Source organism: Microchirus variegatus, assembly GCF_963457635.1.
Source record: "Microchirus variegatus genome assembly, chromosome: 9".
Lineage (NCBI taxonomy): Eukaryota > Metazoa > Chordata > Actinopteri > Pleuronectiformes > Soleidae > Microchirus > Microchirus variegatus.
This window is the reverse complement of record NC_139810.1, coordinates 13,626,886-13,650,026: the sequence shown is the minus strand read 5'-3', so window position 1 is coordinate 13,650,026 and position 23,141 is coordinate 13,626,886. Positions and strand designations below refer to the sequence as shown.

At 38.9% G+C, this 23,141-nt stretch overlaps 1 protein-coding gene across 1 annotated transcript in view; it reads right to left on the bottom strand.

Moving 5' to 3' along the window:
* The window catches only part of mtor (mechanistic target of rapamycin kinase), a 78,168-nt gene extending 56,429 nt beyond the window's left edge, over window positions 1-21,739 (bottom strand). The window contains exons 1-23 of the mRNA XM_083895120.1: window positions 21,605-21,739; window positions 20,998-21,140; window positions 20,424-20,532; window positions 19,882-20,114; window positions 18,927-19,127; window positions 18,664-18,798; window positions 18,311-18,586; window positions 17,964-18,072; window positions 17,484-17,667; window positions 16,678-16,806; window positions 16,297-16,541; window positions 15,757-15,966; window positions 15,348-15,553; window positions 14,659-14,781; window positions 14,349-14,432; window positions 13,859-13,951; window positions 13,183-13,317; window positions 12,153-12,282; window positions 7,435-7,685; window positions 7,232-7,318; window positions 5,563-5,730; window positions 898-1,010; window positions 491-653 (exon numbers count right to left, since the gene is read on the bottom strand). Of these exons, the coding sequence (XP_083751246.1) occupies window positions 491-653; window positions 898-1,010; window positions 5,563-5,730; window positions 7,232-7,318; window positions 7,435-7,685; window positions 12,153-12,282; window positions 13,183-13,317; window positions 13,859-13,951; window positions 14,349-14,432; window positions 14,659-14,781; window positions 15,348-15,553; window positions 15,757-15,966; window positions 16,297-16,541; window positions 16,678-16,806; window positions 17,484-17,667; window positions 17,964-18,072; window positions 18,311-18,586; window positions 18,664-18,798; window positions 18,927-19,127; window positions 19,882-20,114; window positions 20,424-20,532; window positions 20,998-21,126 (3,513 nt within the window). The 5' untranslated portion in view covers window positions 21,127-21,140; window positions 21,605-21,739. The remainder of the gene's footprint in view (window positions 1-490; window positions 654-897; window positions 1,011-5,562; window positions 5,731-7,231; window positions 7,319-7,434; window positions 7,686-12,152; window positions 12,283-13,182; window positions 13,318-13,858; window positions 13,952-14,348; window positions 14,433-14,658; window positions 14,782-15,347; window positions 15,554-15,756; window positions 15,967-16,296; window positions 16,542-16,677; window positions 16,807-17,483; window positions 17,668-17,963; window positions 18,073-18,310; window positions 18,587-18,663; window positions 18,799-18,926; window positions 19,128-19,881; window positions 20,115-20,423; window positions 20,533-20,997; window positions 21,141-21,604) is intronic.
* Between the last annotated feature and the right edge of the window lie 1,402 nt (window positions 21,740-23,141).

Sequence of the window (23,141 nt, the reverse complement as noted above, 5' to 3'; positions counted from 1 at the left end):
TGTGTGTGTGTGTGTGTGTGTGTGTGTGTGTGTGTGTGTGTGTGTGTGTGTGTGTGTGTGTGTGGGTGCGTGCGTGCGTGCGTGCATGTGCGTAAATGTTTAGTCTTACTACATCTTTTCTCTTATTCTTAGCCAAATAGCTTGGTATCATGCTATCCTGCACTTGTATCCAACCACCATGAGTCTGAGATTAAAAGCTTGCCCTGTTCATTTGTTACCAGAAATGAGACATGTACTGGGCTGGTGGCTCTGAGGTTAGGACTGAATGGATTAGGAGGGTTTTGGAATAAGGGAGGAGAAGGCTCAGGGAGGAAGGGTTAAGTGTGACCTCATCCACTCTCATAAACACTACCCCCCGCCACCAAAAGACCAATGACATCAGCAGTCTGGCAGGAAGTAATAAAAACTGGGGCCAGCAATCGGGAGGCTGGAAGTAGTCTACTGGATAATAGCAACATCTAAAGGGAGCCCAGGGGACAGCTACAGTTACCTTCTTGCCCAACTGGAACACTAGTGAGGACAAGGTGTCCATTGAGGTGGAGCGCAGCTCAGGCGTGCTGTCAAGTGTCCGCACAATTGGGTGGATAATGCGTGAAGCGTAGTCTGTGAAGTCCAAAGACTCTGTCAGCCGGTCAAGTGTCTCCAAGGAAACTCTGAGCCACAGAGATGGAAAAACAGAAAATGCTTAGAGCTTCAGTTAAACATTTAAAGCAGAGACAAAGAGAGATATGGTGTGCTCTGAAGGACTTATGTGACATATTGAAGTATTTACCAACTTGATTTTTTATTTTATTTATTTTTTACTTTTTATTTCAAAGAAAGTATTTCTGCATTCCATACAATGACTGAAACTGAAATATTTACTGCAACTCAAAGTACAAATACAGCATTACTGACTTGCGAGACTGCAAAGGAACATCGGGGGCATCAAAGAGCTTGACAATGGGAGGCAGCAGCAAGTGGAGGTAGTCATCCAGGTTGGCACCAAAAAGTTGGATGGCGTTCAGCATCTGCGAAATAAAGCACACAGTGTTCAGTCTTACTTCTCACAACAATGCAGTTCATTTAAATTTGTTTGTTGCCGAGGCTAAATGGCTTCATTCAGGACTTTGAAAAGGAAAGCCATGTTGTATTGTCTTATAAAAAAAAAAATATATATATATATATATACATATACAAACTGGAATTTTGCACATGCCAGCCTTCTAGGAAAGTTCTGAATTCTGAGTGAATAAATGACCAGATCATGTATTTATACTGCAGTACTAAGTACAATGTAGTCACAGAATTGAAACATATTGCAGGACATGCTGATAGTCCAGGAGGCACTATAATGCATTAATTTTGATAACCATGGTTTGGATCCTACTCAGAATCTACTGCTCTACTACTGTTACATGTAACATTTCTGCATTCAAGTATATAAAAAACTACTAGTAGTGTGCTTACATTTGTCATAAACTTTACAAAGCTCTTTGAATCCATAAAAATCCATATTAATACTAAAGGTCATCGACCATTTCACTCATTTTGGTCTAATTGTTCTCAAAAGAAATGAATGGAAACAGGATACAGAAACACTACGGTGCTTTTATTTTGAAAGAGTATGTTGTGTTTGTATGGCACATAAAGGCATTGACCTGCTGAGATTCAGCAGCTGTAGTGATTTGTCAAATCAGCAGCAACGAGAGAGTGGGAGAGGGAGCGTACAAAAACAACAAAAAAGAGGTGTAGTACAAATCAATTTTGGAAAAAAGAGAGAGGATCAGTCACTTAAACAGGACGTGAAGCGAAGCGCTTTCATCACACTGTACCCCAACGTTATCATAGTAGATCTTTTGTTATTGTTACTTCGTTTTTGGTGGCTCTGTTTGTTTGTTTGTGCTTCTGCACTTGCGCTTGCCAATATGACCAACAGAGGCCGCCAGAGACTTGTTGCGTGAATGGGGTGAAGTCTGCCATCTCTGATTGCCTTGTTTTGACTGAGAAAAAAACCCCTAGCAGCTGAAATGGCATGCTGCTATGTTTAAGTAAGACACTAATTCCCATGATTAGTCAAAATAATGAGGATAACACTACAAGCACTGTGTAAACTATGTCATATTTAATTTGGTAACATTGAGTCTGATGTTGGCGCAGGCTTTTCGAAGCAGTCAAGTGACTACACTCTGAATATAAAATGTTGAATTCATGGACATATCAGCAGGGAGTAATGGGTGTTTTGAGTGCTGTTTCCATTTAGCCATTCAGAAGTCCACAACATGTCAACATTAACATTGTGGTTGTTTTTTGAAAAGCCTTCAGTAGTTTGGCGTAACAGTTAATCTGTCATGCGTGCACAATGTGTGAAGAGTGTATGCAGATATAAGGTGGTCCAAAAGGATTACGTATGTTACAGCCAACAAACACATCCCAGGCTCCATCACCCACTATGTCAGCTTCTACACTTTTCCCAGTACCTCCAACCACATGTCTAAATTGCACACGGCGAGACGGCAGGAAGCCGAGGTGGAGGTGTACAAGTGTATGTGCTGTGGGTTAGTGGAGGCTGGAGAGAATAGCCCCATAAATGATGGAGGTATGTTTTTCTTTTCTTCTAGTTTGGACGAGAAGGTAACCCGATTCTCAACTCTCCCTTTTCATGACCCCCATCCTGCACCTCAGATTAGACTGCAGACCCAGTTATAGACTATCCAGACAGTGGGCCTCTGGGTTATCTAATACTGCACACTCCGAGACAAAATTGCTCCAAAGGAGAGAGTCATAGATGACAGTGCTCCTTATAATAGTTTCTGTGGTCTTTACTCCAAGCATGATTTAGGATTTGAAGGAAAAGCCTGACAACTATTGGCAATAGCAGCTGAAACAGGAGAGTGTGTTACATACATGTCTATAGTGTCTTTGAACTGCTGTATTACGAGGGAAAAGCTTAGACCTGAAGGGTCTGGATGGTTATTGATGAAAACCAGGAGCAGAAAATAGTGCCACAATAAGTCAAATGTGGGCTGTGCTCACTCCCATCGGTAGTGCTGGTAAAATTAAATTATCTACTCAAATAAATGGCATGTGAGAGATGACATTTTCAGTCTAATTACTGCACTTTTTTCCACCAGATTTATGACACAAAATGAGCTGAATGGTCAACTCTAATCTAAGAAAATAAAAAAGAATCTTGAACAAGACACATTATTAGGGGGCATGCTGTGACGTCGTGTGTCTCATTTAAACTTATTTGGTAAATAATATCACATACACATGTTCAAGTTAGTGTTCTTTCTTGTACAATTTTATTGAGCACAGGGTTTTAGCAGTTCGGTTATTTAGCCCACGTTAGACTGAAATTTGTCAGATGTGCCACTTTTACAGTGTTTTATCAATCAATACTGGCATTAACCCATGTCAGTTCCCTCTCTGCTAAAGTCAATCAAAGAAAATCTGGCTGAAGAGTAGCTGTCTGCTTAACCAATCAATGTCTCCTGAGTAATATCAAGTGGGCAGTTAAAGAAAGAGGCCTTCAGAAAAGGGGGATTAAAAAAACAAATACTATTTTTAACGCTGTTAAATAAGTGTTTCCAAGAGACAAGATGCATGTCAAGATATAACCATAACTGTTATAATATTAGACTATTTTAACTGCATTTTAACACTAAGAGGATCTGTGGAAAATAACCATGTCTTCACACAACACACACAGAAGTCTCCCTATCCTTATTTCTAAAAGTGGAAGTTAGGCTATGTCCAAACTGGTACAAGTTTCCATTTTAAAACCTTTTTTTTTAAATTAAAACAATTTCCATCCACATGATCATTTTAACCTTGTATCAGATTGGCCCAACGGCATGGTAAAACTGTAACTGACAGTAAGAATTACCAACGCTTTGTAATTCATTACCCATATTGCATTCCCACTGGTCGAGGCTGATGCCATTTGTTTTTCGTCTGCAAAGGGTCACATGATAGGAGTGTGACAAGCAAGCAAACGTGATGTCTGAGTCATCGTTTCCAGCAGCATCGTTAAAGGTCTCAGTTTTCAAGGCTTTAAAATTCAGGAATAGCATGGAAACGTGTCAGTGTGGTAGCCTTAGGAATAGCCTTTTGTCAGAATGTGTCTTTCACAACACAACATCAAACATATTTAGGCAATGTATTAATTGGGCAGAGAGAGTCGGAAATATGGGTTGATTTATGGCCGCCATTTATATCACACAAAGATATTGAGAGTGACAAATGTCATGGTTCTTGTTTTCCCAAAAACAAGGACCATGATCTAATATCTGTGAATGCGTTATTAAAAGTAAACATATTGGAAGCTCAATGATGATGCTAAACCCTATGCAATTTGTTCCGTTTTTGCGAGTACATTGAATTTACTGTTTTTCCTTTATTTTTGTTACAGCTGCTGTGCTCTGTGTGCAGCTCCCGTGACAGCAGAAACTATTTTACCAATGGGGAAAAAACTATATCTTGAGCCTTTCTGAGGGATTTGAGAGCACATGGTTCAAACGCTTTGACTAAAACTAATTCTTTCATTCTATATTTATTTCAGAAACATCTTTGTTGAATCTTCATGATTTAATTTCCCCGTATTTGTATAACTTTAGTTTCCTTTTTCAGATCCAGTTTACTCTACAGATTGTTCTTAATGCAATAATTACATTTCAACATTTAACTTTTTAACATGAACAATTACATACCAGGATTTTTATTTTCCTGGCATAAAATGTAGGATTTCAACATTTAAATAATGTCCCAAAGAGTATTACATCAACTCACAGCAGGGTGAATTGCAGCCCTGTCACAGTCTGAGCAGGATTGCATACCCTGCATTGGTAAACTATAAAATTCTACTTTACTGCATATGTAAAGAACGACGAAGCAAATTAAGCAGCAAAGTTACACAGGTGGAACTACTCATCGAGTGGATCTTAAGGCAGAGGCTTCACAAAAACCAAAGAGAGTGAAGAAGAATAACAGAATATAAGGCTGCTCAAGGGAGAATAAAGCTGAAAGAATTGGAGGGGTACGCAATCGATGACGACCTGGTCCTGTTACTGTTGGAGTAGTAAGTGTAAATAGTTTGCTTATGATCTTGAGCTAGTGTGTTTGAGCTTGTTGTGTGCTTGAAGTCATCTTATCCTCTCGCCTGTCTCGTACATATATCCAGTGATTCAAACAATGTGCATACAAATGAGCAATAGGTTATATTAGCCCGATTGAAAACGCAAACTAAGCAAATAGCACTTTCTTACTTTCTTTTCTGGGTTAGTCTTCATTTCTTAATGCTTCAGAGTTCATTGGCAACAAATGCACATATTACAGTGACATATATTTTACCACAGTTTTAACAAACAAAAGTGTACTGTAGGGGACCCCCAGCAATTTAAGGCTAAACCAGAAAGTATTGTAGTGATATAGATCTGAGATGCATGTAATGTACATTTTAAGAGTGAAACTAAGATCCTCCTGACTTTGTACTAGACTGGAATATAATGACTTTTTAACAATGTGACCTTTAAGGCCTTATAAACACTATCATTTAAAACTGCACTATCTTCTACTCACCTTGATGGTAACACTGCGTCCAGTGCTGTTGTCATGCATGAAGACACGCAGCATGTGAGGAATAAGCTGTGGGAGATAGAGCTTGAACTCTCCACCCAGTGCTACCACAATCTGCTCAATCAGGAGGATGATGGTGTTCTGCATAGGGTTGTTTGGTGTCCAGTACTCCTGTAGTACAAAAACATTATACATTGCTATTAATTCATCACATGAAGTATCGATCTTCCAATATTTGTCAACAACAAAAACAAATCTCTGTTGCTGCTGTAAAGCCAAAAAAGCCGTAGGAACTCTTAACAAAATGTACGACGGAGATGTTCAGATAATGAATTTCTGATCACTATCCCACAGACCAGACACTGGTTTTCAGTTTTCTAAGCTTTGATTTCACTTCTCGATAGAGAATAAATGGTTTAGCACTTTATCTGTCAATATAGAGAATTAGCCAGATTGTTCAGAAAGGGCATCATCTGAAAATAGCACAAAACCAATACCTCCAAAGTAAATGGTCAGATTAAACAGAGAAAATTAGTACATTAATCCAAGAGTAATTTCTGCTTTTGAACTTTTACAAAATTAAGAGGCTTCCTCCAAAGTACTACCTCGTCTGGAGGTGTGTGATATAGTGTGATATAGAGCTTAAGTTCAGTGCTGGTCTGACAAACTAAGTCAAAATGTGTTTCCATCACTAAGGTGAGTGTGAGAGAGACATTCAGACAGATTTTCCTCTGTGCTGATCTACCACAGACGCAGCGTTGAAATAATCGATACCAAGGAATGGGGTCAATTTCCTGTCAACCCTGTCTGACATCACTTCTCTGTGTGGCTCCTAACTGTTTTGGAAAATGTAGACATGGCCACTGTTTGTATTGGAGATAACAATTGGAGTTAAGGTGGAGGACTGGAAGCCATGAAATACGTCAATCAGTCAATGGGCCTCAGCTGTGAGATCTGGTAGAGGTGTTTTGTCAGTGACCAGAGCTTTAAACCAGCCCCCAACTTCCTGCTTTCTCTCCCCGTGGCAGCTGACACGAGTGCAAGTGAGTGTACATCCTGAATGGCTATTCCAGCCCCCTCATCTGGATGCAGGAGCTGATCTGGAGCAAAAATGAATAGACTCTTTGTTTCACTCGCCATTTATTAACTCAGACAGACTTGAGGTGAATTAGTCCAGTTCTCTCAGTTTCTCCTGGAGGACTTAACGCCACTGCAACAGAGCCAATAACAGTGTTGCCTAGATTCAGATTTAAGGGGACAATCATGGGATATTTTTGTGCCTTATTATGTAATGATGTGCTGGACAAAATGTGTAGTGTTTAAAGTGCAATTCTTAATAAGCAGCACTAAAAAGAACTAAAGAATACTATCCAAATATAAACATAATTGTTTTAATTGCCTGAGTCCTGCAGTCTCTTTAATCTTGACAGTCAAGTACCACACCACATATGACATGTATCGCTGTGTGACATGGAGTCAGGCCTTCATCCAGGAGCACTGAACACATTAAGCCTAATGAGAGCAGTGGAGAACGCAACCGAGTGCAATTAAGAGTTTGCAGCTGTTTGCCAGTGACTCACAAGAGTCAGGACAATTAGTGTTTAGGGATTTGGAGGGAGGAAGGAAGGAAGGAAGGTTTGTTTATTGTTTTTTGTTCTTTTTTGTTACTCACTCTGATGAGGGTGAAGATGTCATCCATGTAGGGGCGTATGTGGATCTTCACAAAGCACACCACCATTCCCATCTGTTGGAAAAGGAACTGCAGGACAACACAAGCAGGAGAAACAAAGAAAGAGAGAGAGAGAGAGAGAACGTAAACACATGACAAATCAACCAGACAGCCTCCTCTTTCTCTCATTCCGGAGTATCACTTACCTCTCTAATACTGGCATCACAGACTCGGATGACATTGAGGAAAGTGGGCATGACTTGGGGCAGGAACTGGACACACTTGAGGCCAAGAGACTTAAAAATGAAGGTGACAGCCTGAACAACCATAGTGTGGTGGTTGGACAGTGACGGGTCTCTCAGGATGCGCATCAGAGTGACTACTGCCACAGCTGGATAAAACTCGTCCAGGGGCAGGTTGCCCATGTTCACGAGCATCTCGCTGGTGCTGTAATCCGCTGGAAGGATGTGAAAATAGAGCAGTTCAATTTCGTTTTTTGCCGATCATTCAACATTTGAAACATCAAATAATTAAAGGGCTCGTTATATGGTGTGCAATAAACCAATGAGAAATCCAGTGGTGATTCCAAAATACTTCCTCTTTTGCCCATTAGCTGAGAGAGGCCCCCTTTGCAAGGACTACCCATGTGCTCAACTAACCTATTCACTTTCCTTCCTCCAAATTCTACATCTTCAAACGTTATATAACTGTGCTGATCACAAGGAAGTCCTAGATGGAATTGTACCATTTAACAAAATATTAAAGTAAAAAAATAAATAAATAAAAGTGCAATCAGTCACTAATTGATTGACCAAATCGGTTATTCTGTCATCATATACATTAGAGTGAAGTGAAATGTTTTAACAAGGGTCTGTTTTTTTTAACTAATAAAAACAATGACGGGTTTCCCTTCTCTTTACAAGTATTACAGATGTAAAATCAAATACATCAATATAACCCTAAAACATACATTTAATAACTTAAACAGTCTTCTTCTGGCCATGTATTTCTAAATAGCACGACTGCTATGTTAGAATACGCACTACCTTTTATTACTTTATTAATTTACCACATGAATGGAGCACTAGTAAGCAGAATATTCTAAAGTTAGACATTAAAGAACGCCCACAGCTCAATTCCCAAGAATAAAAGCTGTCCATTTAAACTATGGTTTTTTTAACCATATGTGATCATACCACCATGAGTATCAGAGCTCATTTTATAACAATAAATCATATTCCAGCTATAACCTCATTGGCCCAGCCCTTGTTAATATGTACAACTGAAGGCTGTGCAGTCGTCATGACTCTCCAAAGCCATTAGCCAGGCAATAATTCTACAGTGTGCAAGCCTTACATTAACTGTGATTTATAGCATCCCAGACTCACCCCCACTTTATGTCCAAATCAGCACCTCCTCTCCACAATAAATACAGCTGAAAATGCTTCTGGTGCTGGCTATTAAGACTGACAACTACAACGGACCGATAGGCGAGTAGAGTCTTATTGTACTTGTTAGTTCTGGCACAAAATCCCACTGTAGCATAGCCAACAAATTAAAGTAAGGTTTTTCTTCATTTTCTTAATGAGATAAAACTTGATTACAGCAGTTTTTAATGCTCCGTGTCTGTATCAGGTTTTGTTTAAACCCCTCAACCAAAAAAAAAACAGGTCAAACACTTGTGTTTTTGTAATCTAGGTGTAATCAAGTCTGACTTCAGATCATCAGCATTGTGTGGAATAAATTCAGCCACCTCCAGTCCATTCTATTATATTGTTGTGCTGACATTGCGAAGACCCTGATAATGTGCAACCAAGTACATTTTTTAACCTTAGCCAATATTTCCCACTACTTCGAGGCCGCACCACGACGCAGGTCAAGAGAGAAAATTGTGTCCATTGTCAAAATGAAAACGTAGCTTTCGTCATAAAAACTGTGGAGAGTTTTGGTGTCTGATACGTTCAGACATTTCATTGATTTACAGCTGAAGGAAGCCTTTTCTGGGTCGTATTTTATCTTCACACGAGAATCTGAAGCAAACGCTAACACAACCCCTTCATTTTCTTTTAAATGGTGCCATTTTGTTCTGGGTGCCTGATAAATCTCAATTTTGACCTGAAGCTGAAGATATTTTTGTGATTGCAGCCATCTGTAAAACACCACTTCAGAAATCACTTCAAGAACGCTAGAACCTATGGAGCCACGAGGGTTTTGGCAGTCATGCTCAGATTTATAATACATAATTTATTTCTTCTTATTTAAAATGAACCAAGTAACATTGGTTGTTTTTTTTATGTCTGCAGTGTATATTTCACTGTTAAAGAAGCAGTTTAACTAATGTTTTCTATGAGGGGTCAGTCTGTCCATATTTTTCTTTGCAGGGCTGATTTTTACAACTCATCTGGGAATACAGATGTCTGGTATCCAGCGTTTGACTGGACTTTTGCAGGAGTACAGTTTCAGCTGCTCCAGACTGGACAGTAGACGTTAAAGATTAGAAAGAAGGATAGAAGTGAGTGAAGTCTTTAATTGTTTTTATTCCGGTCTTCACCATGTGTAGATTAATGACAATGATAGATGGCAACACATCTGTTAACGTTATAGCCCACAAACAGGCAGCAGTACTGTAGTAACTTGGGCTTCAGATGTGGAGGAGGGGGGAGGGAAGTACTAAGAAGGGAAACACATAATTTCCTCAGTTTTATGACCCTAATATTCTGTTGTGACGTGATTGGTTTTGTTTGAAGTCAGGTGAGAAGATGGGCTTAGCCAGTGACCTCCCACATAACGAAATACATGCTGCCAGAGATGCTCGTGCTCCAGACATACAGACTCTGACAAATCTGCCAACAGATATACAGCCTCCAGTTCTGGTCACAGTCCATTTGCTTGGAGAACAAACTGGTAAAGCTATTACCGTATTGTCCAAGGTCACATACTGAGACGTATGACTGGAACTGAGGAGTAGAGAGCTGCATTTCCCCATACACAATTCACATGAAGACAGACATTTGAGCATTTTCATTGTCATTAATATGAATTTTCAACATTCCCAAAGAATGACAGCAGATGACAAACTGCTTAAACGTTTCCATCCATGATAAGACATAAAAAACCTATTAAATTATTGTGACATTTTCTGTAGTTTTTCAGTCGACAGAGGGTGAATCCAAATTTGTATGATGCGTTTTCCCACAACTAGTCAGTACTCCTAAAAAGAGCTAACTCATAATCCTTTCAATGTAACCTCTATAGCTACCCTTGCTTTCAGTAAGGGCCCAGTTTAAACATACAAATGTCTTTTTAGCCATTGGTATCCAAGAGTTAATCTAATGGAATGGAAGTCAGCACATCAAGAAGACTGATGGGAAAGAATATGACACAAATATGAAACCTAGTAAGTAATGACAGTATTTGGAGTTGAGTTTATCTTTCCATACAAACACTACGGAGGTAAGAGTCTCAGTGGTTCTGTTCTGTCAGATTAATTTCATTCTTCCCTCTGATTGATCATGACAACAAATATAATGACAACAGACTCTGACTGGATGAGGAAAATGAATGATTCAGCTGAGCCAATAATCATTTACGACGGGTTGTCAATTTCCCCCACAAAAAAGGAAATAACTGCAATTCAAAAACATTTACAAGCAATATTTAAAACGGAGGATTTGAGTCCGTCTTAAGTCAGTCAATTCAAATTAAATATCTCCACTTTGAAAGATGTGAGGGGGTTATATTTCTCCTCAACTGACAGAGCTTTATTCTGGGGATTAAGCTGGATGTAGATCAGACACAAGACTGAAATGAAATCCCAAAGAAGGAAGGATCCCACAAGTTGCTGTTGACTTTCCAATGGCAGTGTCAGGACCTCTGAAAATAAATCTCTAATAATAATGTGCTATAGATTCATGAAATGAATAACCACCAAACAGTAAATGATAATCAAAAACGTGTTTTTGGAGAGACAGGATTTCATTGGTTAAAATTAGCTAGCTACATCAAATCAAATAATTGATGTATTGAGTTTCTGTGTAGAGTAATTGCATAAATTCTGATCAAATAAAAACTGTAGCTCTCGACTTGTTTTACCCACAACACTTTCCATGGCATAATATTTGCAACAAACCAAGGGGATTCTGTGAACGTCTTCATGTTTCAACAAGCAACATGGGAATATCACAGCCATACAAATGAATTTATATCTACATTTTCCACTAAAATTACTACTATGTAAAGAATATTATAAGGTATTCAACACATCAACATCTGACCTTCATAGACAAAGGGATACAGCAAATTATGACTAATTACTAATATCATGTTTTACATCTGAATGACATTAACATAAATCTGTAAACATTATTATTATTATTATTATTATTATTATTTTTACTTTAAAAAGTTACCCGACTACCATGCTCTTGTCAGTGCTTCCTACAGCCAGATTTGTCCACTTCCTGTCTGAAGTGTTGCTATTAAATTTTAGAGACACCCTGTATTTGTTTTGTAGTGTAGAAGTGGTTTGGAGATGGTCATGGTTGTTGACAGAAGTCCATTCCTGAGTGGAAACATCTCAAGTAAATGCAAAATGATAACTGGAATTATTCAATTATACATTATTAATAGCTCTGCCTTGTGGTTTGCTTGCCACTTAAAATCTCGCTGCCTGAAGATTCATCAGAAATTCCACTGTGGTTAGTGTAAGCAGTCCAAGGACACTAACACCAAGTCCTCTATTAACAATACTTTTCACCAGTGCTCACAAAGACACACACAGTGAGACTTTCCAGCTGTTGTACTGAGAATATAATACTGCAGTAAATTTGAATGAAACAAATTGAGTGTTAAATTAATGCAAAGTCTGATTCCGGGTGAGAAGTCAGTGTTCAAAAACGAATTAGTGATGGTGATCGCCGCCTACCTGAGTCTTGACTGGACTTGGACTCTGAGAGACTGACAGCAGAGGCATCACGTGACTGGTCAATCATCCCGATGTTAACCTTGTGCTTGTATGGGTCCAGAGCTCCAAGGAGACCCAGTACACGGATAGCCTGTTGGATTTATTGAAAACTTGTGAGTTGCCAAAGCCAATATCCATGTGCATGGACATGTTTTTTTTATTCACTTACATCATAGCTGAAGACAAAACATGTGCATGGCCTCATACTGTATGTCTCGAATTCCTTATATTTGACTGGTCCAACCTAATACATGAATCTTTGTTTGTTTAGTATATGTTGATCAGTGGCAGTTGCTGGTCTTATTTATACATGCATTCTTCAAACGAACAACTAGAACAAGGAAACATGATAACTATGTAAAACTGAAATGCGATAATAGTGTTTTTATTCACAGTCTATATGTACACTATGATTCAAAAGTCTGGGCTAACATAATTGCACAAGGGTTTTCTAATCATTCAATAGTCTTCTAACGCGATTAGCAAACACAATGTACCATTAGAACACTGGCGAGATGGTTGCTGGAAATGGGCCTCTAGACACCTATGTACATATTCCATTAAAAACCAGATGTTTACCAGCTAGAATAGTCGTTTACCACATTAACAATGTATAGAGTGTATTTCTGATTAATTTAATGTTGTATTCATTGAAAAAGGTGCTTTTCCTTATAAAATAAAGACATTTCTAAGTGACCCCAAACCTTTGAACGGTAGTGTACGTACAAATGAGCAATTTACACACAATGACCAGCCGTTTGTCTACGGACTAGTGGCACGGTCTAATGGCATTCTAGCGCATGTTTAGTATTGGAATGTTAATACAACACAGTACATATTGGACAACATTTTGCTGTCTTAGAGCAATTACCACTGATGTTAATAGGTAGGGTTCCTGGCCTCATACGGATTCACTATGGCTGACAGTGTTGGTTTCATCTGTCTTTAAAGACACTGTGGGGAAAGTGAAGACAGAGGCGCCCATGCGTACCTCTCTCCTAATGCCTTGGTTTTGTTCCGTCTTAAGGAAGTTGAGCAGCACCTCCAGAAGAGACGGGTACTTGCGGTACGGCTCCACAACATAGCCTGTACTTGCCACCTGCTGGCCCAGTGTCCACAGTGCCACCTGATGGAAAGCCAGTAAAAGGTTTCGGTGATCAATGTGATTTGATAGAGAAGAAGGGCAAATTCTGTTTAACTTTTCTACACATTAATTCTTGACATCAATGTAATATGTTGTTCCCATTAAATAAGCAATACCATAAAAGTGATTTTATTTTGATTTTATCATAGTCTTTTGGCTCACCTTTTTCTGTTTTCTGTTCTGCAAGCACACAAAACAGTTAACATTTATTCCTTTTACCTGCTTGTGCAACTATTTGGAGTTCAGTCTCTTATATTCCAGCTACTATCATACTGCAGTGGTATTAATGTGTTACCTTTCCGTGACACAATCCCGTAAATGGGAAATACCAGAAACACACTGCTTTCTGACTTTCTGACAAAGATTAAATGTTTCCAGGAATGGAATTATGACGAGTTTACTGAAGGTAAACGTGTCTTTGTGTCCACAAAATAAACACCGTTCAGAATCTGGAAAATGCTGAGGAGAAATAAGTTAAAGATATTAGAACCAGATGGAGCAGACATTCATTTTCTCCACATACCTGTCGCTTGGCCAATGAGGAAGAATCTTGCAGCATGTCCATGATGATTGGAAAAAGTTCATCCATCCACTTCCTCATCTCCAGACCACTCACCTGGCAGAACAAGCACAGGGTAACCAATCAAACCTGACCATATCTCATTATGTCTAATTCTCTCTAAATCATCTGTGAGTCTTTTAACATTTTAAAAGCAATGAATCATTGCTTTGGACACCGACTTACACTGAAATGACTAGTAATATTGTAAGAAGAAGAAGTCCCTGATGTAGAATTTGTATATGTTTTAAGCATTTGTCAACTTGCTCTGAATGTTTTTATTTGCTTGGGGAAATCTTGAACTGCTTGTGTATTGCACAGATGTTTGCATTTAAAATAGTACTCATACATGTGATATTGTGCACATGGGTAGCCACTTCTCAGATATATTTGTTTTCAGTCAGCCTCATGTGTAAAATCTGTCCTATAATGGAATCTTAAAGTTTATTCTTACCTGAGCCAACTCGCCAATGGTGGCAAGGACACTGATGACCACACCAGGGTTGGGGTCTGGGTCTTTCAGTTTCAGGATGAGAGCCTTTCAGAGTAAAAAGGTTTAAGAAACACATTACCTATTGAACCCAAGTGATCCCTTTATGCTTCACATTGAAAAAAACGAAAAATATATGGAAGCTCTATCGAGAGACACTCAAGGAAATAGGGTTGTAAGGAACTTCAGCTTTTACTTATTCAAGGAAAGTGCACTTGGAACAAAAGTGACACCCTGGTTTAAATGAATACACGTTCACATTGAAGAGTTGTACCTTGAGGATGGGCTCCATATATGGCCGTATGAGGCGGGGGGCATTGGAGACCAGATGACCAAGCATACGAGCACTCTGCTCCTTGTTCCTGCCGACACCGCTGTGCTCCAACTCAGTCAAGATCTGCAACATTTCAAACCAAGTTAAGCATAATACTATGTACAGCAGTGTGACAGCAGTTGGGTCTGTGTTACAACTCTATTTTACACTATTTTTCCTTAGTCCTATATTTGAACTTACATACGAGTAAGTAGTTCTCTTTAGGTGTGAATAACCGTGGCCTATTCTGCCCTCTTGTGGTAATTAAAGAACCTGCACTAGTGTGGAGTTATTCTACAGTATTCATGACAGTAAAATAGACCTATCCTAAGTTAATCTACAGCAGTAATTCTGTTCTCAACCAGTAGAAAATGCTGTGAACACCTGATTATGCATGAAAAAAAAAATACCGTCATATACCGTGAAAAAATTAGAATTTTGAAAAATACCGTGATATATATTTTTGGTCATACCGTCCAGTTCTACATCCAGGGATGACATTTGTGGATATATTAAAAACACCAAAAAAGTGACCCATTAGGAGGTAGGGCAGATTGTATAACAACTGTCTCTCAAACTGTGTTAAAACACAACCAATACAGGACCTTTAAGACCATTAATTCATTTACTCATTGTGTGCCACTTCCTACCTGAATGAGCATCTTGCGTAGGAAGGGCATGACAAAGGCAGGGTTCATGCTGCTGAGGCGGCCGATTGTGCAGATGGCCAGCTCTCTGATCTCAAACACCTCGTCGTTCAGTGCGACAAACAGCGCCTGCAAATTCTCAGCCTGGGCCAGGTGAGTGTCAAAGCGCTCGTCGAGGGAAGCCAGCACACAGTATCGGATGTCTGGATCTGCCCAAAACACAAACAAAAACAATACAAGCCTCTTGTTGCCTCTTATTGCAGTTATCATAATCAAGTGTCATTTTAGCTACATACAGTCGTGTTTTCTCGTGCAATGAATGCAGTTAGTATTATAATTAATTTCCACTTCGGACTACATTGATTTCTTACTTCCAACCACCATAAGACATTATTTTCAACTTATGTGTTACCTGGGTCAGTGATTCCAACAACTAGCAGTTTGCTGAGTACATCAGCAACCACTTGCACGGCTGTCTGGCTGACAACATGGCCACTGATAAGGTGGATGGAGGGGGTAAGAAGGCGTGAGCAGGTCCGAGCTGCTTCCATGCGGATTTCCTTATGTTCACTGTTCAGAAAGTGGTCGGCACAGTGACGCACAAACTGGGTGAGAGAGTGACCTGGTGATGGAGAGAATAGTTACAATGATGGGTAAGCTGTGAGATTTGGCAAAACAAAACAACATTTTGTATCGAAGTCATTTTTTCCAATAGGACAGTAATACACAGAATCACACAATATATGTGGATTTTGTACTACCCACAATTGATTACTGTAAACTTAGATTACACCTCTGATTTGTTTTTCGTTTGCATAATGGTGCATCAGAACAAAATTGAGAGTCTGTGTGTTTTACTCTTTTCACTAAATCGTCATGTGATTAATAAAAAGAACAGAAAAAAGAACCATGACATACTTTACACGAAAACTTTCTTTTTCAAAGTTCTTACCCTCAAATTCAAAGCTTCCGAGAGTGCGCAGAGCCAGTGTGATGCTGCCGACATCGCTTGCCTCTGGGATGTTTGTGAGGCTTGGTGAGGCCAGCTGGTGAGCCAGACCTTTGGGCATGCCAGGATGACGCAGCGGCTTGTGCATCAACACTAAGGAAAGCATCTTTAACAGACCGTCCTGGATGTCCTTCTTCAGCTGGGGGATTTGACGGCTCAGGTCATAAAGGACTGCTGTCAGTGCAGGACTAGATGAACAAGACAAAAAGGACAAAGACGGCATTGTCATTGTTTACTTCTTTTGATATGCCCCCAATCCCCAATCCAGGCATTGATAAAACCATAGTTGAATTATTTAGCATAGTTCAGATTCTTCTGTCCTACCTGAGGCCCACAGCCAGCATAGGCTCCAGTAGCTCCTTGATGTCTGGTTGGATGCTGGGACCCATGGCTCTGGAAAGCATGCTGATACAAGTGAAGACAGTGGCATCCACCTGCATGGTCTTCTGCCTCCTGCAACCAATGCAAGACAACACACTATAATGACAAGTATCTTCTGATTTCATGCACAGTATCCCACACTTTTAAACTGGTCAAACAACAGAGCAAAAATACTGCCTAAAAAAATCAAAGGTAAACATGTTTTATATTTATTAAACATCAACATTAAATTGCCCTTTGGGGATTTAAGAAGGATCTCATCCACCCTAATACTACCCAAAAATACAAAACTATAAGAAATAATTTAAAAAAAAAGCAAATGTGAATGTAAAATGTGAAGCATTTGGATTTGTAATAGTTCAAAGCAACAGTTTCTTAAATGAATCATGACTACAGAGGTCGGCAACAGTCACATTTGTACAGCCAAAGTCTCAGAACGTAGGAGTATATGACTTAAAGTAATGCCTTCTTTACATTACTCATAAACACATAAAATATCTTTAACTTAGTGTTTTGTACCAATGCTTCATTCCAGAGCAATGTTCAGCTCCATAGACAACAGATAGATATTCTGATAGAATCTAATTCTATCAGAAAAGCTGAAGTATTGGATACACCACTGCCATCTATTTTCACATTCAGAAGTCAGATACTCAAATAATATTTTTTTTTGACATGGTAAATAATTATAAAAATAGAACAAATAAAAAGAAAAATCAAAAAAAGAATCATGTTATCTTTTCACTGACTTGTGTGCAAAGTCTTTGGGTGGCAGAGCAGCCTTGATGATCTCAAGGATCTTTGAGAGGTATGGCTGAATTTCTGCCCTGACAGCAACTACCAACAGCCCCAGTGCCTGGAAAGCTGCTGTTCTCTCTTTCTCCTTCTTCAGACAACCCAGCAGGTAGCCCATGGTATCTGACAGGTACTGGTCTGGATGGTGGATAAAAAAGAGCGCAGTGCAAATTATTAAAGACAGATGTCGGGCTTTATATAGACTACAACACATACATCAACTGACTAGAGGAAACCGCAAGCAATTTATTACATCAAAGCCCACTGATATCAACACAATGGAGAACAAAGAGAACTTGATTTCTCATGATGTCCTGTCTCTAAGCAGCAGGAATATTAATAGAAAGAAATGTGGAAAACAAAGCTGTATATTACAGTATTAAAGATGGATTCCACCGGATTTTGGATGATTTTCAAACAAGAATAAATCCCACCTGTAAAGGTATGTGGCTGGAAAGCAGCCAAGCGTGGAAGGAGGTTGAGGATGGTCATCTGGATGAGAGGGTTTTTACTGGTCCTGTATTTCAGCACCCACCGACACACCTGGAAAAAGACCATAATAAAAATCACATAGACTATGATTTATCTGATACTCAAAATAACACTGACATTGTGTTGTTCTTAGTGTGACACACAGTTCTTGAACTTCAAACTTTTAAGCCCATTGGAAAAAACCTTGCAACAACAGCTCTTTTGTCAAATTCAGTTAACCCCTGCACAGAATCTAACATATATTTAATATTTATCAATTTAAGACAAATGGGTAAGAATCACAATCTACCTGGTCAAATCTATCCTCCATCAGCTCCCGGCAGTATCTGCTCTCCACCAGAGAGTTCTTAGCAGGTGCTGGGGTTGCTCCAAAGCTAAGGAAACCCTGAGGTGTGCTGTAACCCAACAAGCCCAGAAGGGCATTTGACTGTTGTGGCTGCACCGACTGGAAACTAGTGAAGGGTGTGATGTGGCGGGGTTTGGTTCCAAATCCCATCAGCTCCTTGCAATACTTATCATGAACCAGCTGCTGCTGTGTGATCTCCTCCATCTCCTCACGCATTCGCTGTAATAAGACATAAGACCATGAGAGGAATGTTTTGCTATGGGATTTAAGAATGTTCCTCTGAGATCACGACTCACCTCTCCTTCCATACTGCTGATGCGAACCAGCTCATTCAGAATCAGAAGAGCACCGTGGACCCTGTCGTCTCGATTCATGCCTTTTTCTTTGGCTAAAGTCTCATCAAAGCCTTTTTCTGCTTCCTCAAAGGTTTGCTGGTACAAAAAAGACAGTTACAAAGAAGAGAGGTTTTTCCCTGGCAGATAAAAAAATACACAGAAAGATTCTTTCTTTGTGAAAAAAAGGGGGGGGGCTATGTCCAGTATACAGTGAAATGACTTACTTTGTACCACTGTGGTTTCTGCATTTCCTTGGTCTCCCTCTGTGTGGTGAGGATGAGACAGGCTCGTAGGGCAGACACAGCACCTTCTCTTATGGCTTGCTTGGGATCCCATACTGCGTAAAAAATATTATCAAAGAAGGGCTGCACTTGCTGAAAGAAGAAGGTAGGTGCACTCACAGCCAGTTCCCTCAACACCAACACCTGGAATAGACAGAAACCGTTTAGTTTGTAGACAGGCTCTTATTTTTATGTCACAGTGTAAGCAAACAGCAAGATACATATTATATTATTATAAGAGACTAACTGTCCACCTATGGACACCCTATGTCACCCTATGTCAGCTGAGATAGGCACAGCACCCCCTGCGACCCTTCGGTGGAGGATAAAGCAGTAGATAATGGATGGATGGATATAAGACACTGGAAAGTTATCATCTATTACAGGTTTATATATTTTAACTCTAATATTTAAAATACTCTGCAACCAGGAATCAAATTAGTGTTGACTGCTACACTTTTATCTGTGTGTTATTTTAATTTAAGCAAGACATTTTGTCTCCTATAACTGTTTCTAACTGGATGTAATATGTTGACTAATATGACTGGCTGTGGGTGACTTCCACAATGACTTCTACAAAAGTCAACAGTAAACTTGGCATTTCTTCATCAAGTAATGCTTCATAACATACAGTGATACCAGATAGTGACAACTTACTATAGTGAATTTACAAAACCATGGAGACTATGTGAAAGATATGGTATCAACTCAAGCAAAAAGACAATGAAACTTCAGAGAAAAGACTCTCATGGCTGAAATTGTGCCACTCAATGTATCTATCACAAACATTTGACAGGTCACAACAGGAAGTAACCAGCCTGTCCTTATCTCCAGCTCACATAAAACAACAAGAACAGGGGTTATTTCAGCAACAAACATTTGCCTGCAGGTCACTTACTGCAGCATGACGTCTGCCTTCATTCCTGTCTGCTCCCAACCACTCCAGCGCCCTTTTCACCTCAAACTCCACATATTCAGCAGTAAAGGTGTCCCCAGCCATCGACAGGTGACCCATGGCTTTAGAGGCCATTTCCATGACCACTGGATCACTGGAGGGGAGCAGGTTGCGCAGGTAGTTGGCAAAACGGCTGATCCTGGTGGCATTGCCTCCCTCAACTCCAATCAGACTCACTGCAAAAAAATAAAGTCATCATCATTCATCTAATATACACAAATGTTTCGTCTAATATGCACCATCTAACATCATTTATTTAATAAACTTTAGTTAAGTTCAGTTCAATAATTTATTTCCATGTCAACAAAGTTCATTCGAATTTGTCTTGGTGCCATTCCAGTTAAACACATACATACACAGGAACATACATGATAAATGGCATTATAAAAACAATCACATAGACAGTCATTCAAACAAGTATAAAATAAAGTGGCTTGTGCAGTCTATAAAGTGCAAAATTAGCTATGTCCATGAGTGTGTCTTACCAATAGCTAGAATGCCTCCTTTTTTCTCATTGACATCAGAACTGGATACCAGTTCAAATATGTGGTGGTTTAACTCATCATAGAATGTAGTGGCCTCGTCTTGGCTCAACTGTGAAAACAACAAATCAATATCTCAACAAGCAGACAGAGAAAAGAAAACTTTTTTTTTTACAAACTAAAAAAACAAGGTGTCCAAAAACGTTTTAAAGACTTTGTTTTTGAATAGGGCAACCATCTCTGCACCTCACATTATATTGTATTACATCCAAGCCATATACCCTGAAGCTCTTCCTCATCATGACTAGGGGTGGGTCAAAATATCAATTTGGTGATATATTGTCGTCTTTCCTTGTGCAAAACAATAATCATTAATCAAACTTATCATTTTGTTTTCTTCAGTTAGACAGATATAATAATGTATCGCTATACGAGTGTCTTGCAATCTATCAAAGAATCATTGTATTGTGATATTATTAGCATCTTGGACCATGTATTACATATTGTATTGTGAAATACCCAGTGATTCCCACCCATAACCATGACAAATTGCTATTACATCCATGTTTACTGGTACCTCTCTGAGCTCTGTGGTCACATAGTGCTGAAGATCTTTGGCAGATTTTGCTCTGGTGTCTTCATTTCGACTTTTCAGCCCACTGACAAACTGCTGCAGCACAGTGGCTGTGCCTGACATGATCACCATTTGGACGGCCGTCTCTTCAAGGTGACAAAATAATACTAAAATAAACAGTTATACTTTCAAAACAGCATTCTGAATAACCGACACAAAGGCAACACCTAAGAATCACCACCGTACCACTTATAAGCACCATGTTTTTAAGAGAAGACATGTACACAAAGTTAATGTTGTTGTTGTAGTTAGCTGGTGATACGGCTAGCTAAAGCGTCTAGTTAGCCAGCAGTACTTAAATGCCCATTGTTGCAACTAAACGCAATGCAACACAGACCAATTACATTTAGCTGGAAATACATTGTTCCCTACATTATATATTAGTGTAATCCCGACATGCCAAAGTGAGTTAGGTCAGATACAGCCAGGCTAACTCGAAGCCTCCTGAACGCATCATGCTTGTTTTGTTTAGCTGACGTTAGCTTATGCTAATGTTAAGCTTTTTAACAAACCCATAGCAAAACAATGCAAGTCACTTTATACCACTTACGTAGCTGTGTTATATATGACGGCAACTTAATCGTTACTCGACCTTTGCAGAATATCTCTCATTGTTAGTCTACCCGTTTACTACAAGGTTAGTTTAGATAGCTAGGATATCACAGCTCAGTTACTCCAGGGTTTTCTCGACCTGGCAGAACAAGCCCCGCCCTTCAGTCTCAGTCTCTGATTGGTTTACCTTGGTGCTGTTCGCCAGTACTGACCAATCAAAACTGACCAAACAGTACTCATTTATAAAATTGGACCAATAAGAAGCAGAAAAAGGCGGGTCTTCCGTTCGTTTCGTTCCACAATCAGAGTTCGGCTGTATTTTATTAGATTTATATAATTTTAATGTCACTTGAAAATGTTATTGTGAAACTATGTTTTCATGCTGAAAATATGGATGACATAAGCAACAATAATAGACCACAACCACTTTTTAGGACTATTATTGTTCTATTTTCATATATGATGTCTAATAATTACATTTCGTTTACACTTAGCCATCTGGCAGACACTTTTGTCCAAGGCGACTTAGAAGTGATTCATATTTTAAGGTTACAATGTAATAGGGAGCATTTCATTGTGAAATAAATATGGATTGTATGTAGTACAATGGTGCTTTCACAGAAGTGAAGTTTGAAATGGAAAAATAATTATATATAAGAATAATATATATAATTATATGTAAATATAATATTGACATGGCTAACTGAGACATTTAAATGCATTTGAGCCACATTATATATTTTTAATAATTCATCCTCTCATCTTCACTTTTCCTGCCACTATACAATATCTATAATGTCAAAAGGTTATCAACAGGGTAAATTGAGCAACTGTAACAAAACCTCAGGGACACTAAATGCTTCAGGTTTTCCCCGTAGCAGTTGGATTCTGTTAATTTCATCAGTGACCTACTTATTCTTAAAACATGTCAACTGTTGGCTTTAAGCCCTTCCCAATTTCAGTTTTGAAATATCAAAATACCATACCATAAGACTGCTACTAGAAGAAAGTGGGTTGAGGTTTTGTTTTTGTTTTTTATTTGTTTTTTTAAAGGATGAATTTATTCTTTGCACAACTCGATATTATTTGTAGAGTCATAATGAGATTATATTTAAAGAGATGGAATTAAAAATAATAACAATTGCATGAGGCACAGAGGACATAATATATAGTCAAGTGTTTTATTCTCGTGTATTATGAATTAATTTCCTACTGATAATTTCCATCCATTACAACTAATTAAAAGGAAAATGTAGCACAAAAAACTGAAATGTGTACTCAAAAGAAAAGAATAATTTACACAATTATAGTAACATACTCGGTTACCAGTTACAGGCTTTTTCAGTTACATAAACAAATTGTCAACATTCAGATTTCAAATAATGACAAATTAAGAAGATCTAAACCAAGTTTTTGGTTTTTCAAGTGTACAACAAAAGTACACACTAAATTTCACAACATGTGCTATTACATGAAACTGGTATGAGATAATGGTGACTCAAATATAGGCTTGCATACATGCATCTATGTGTGGC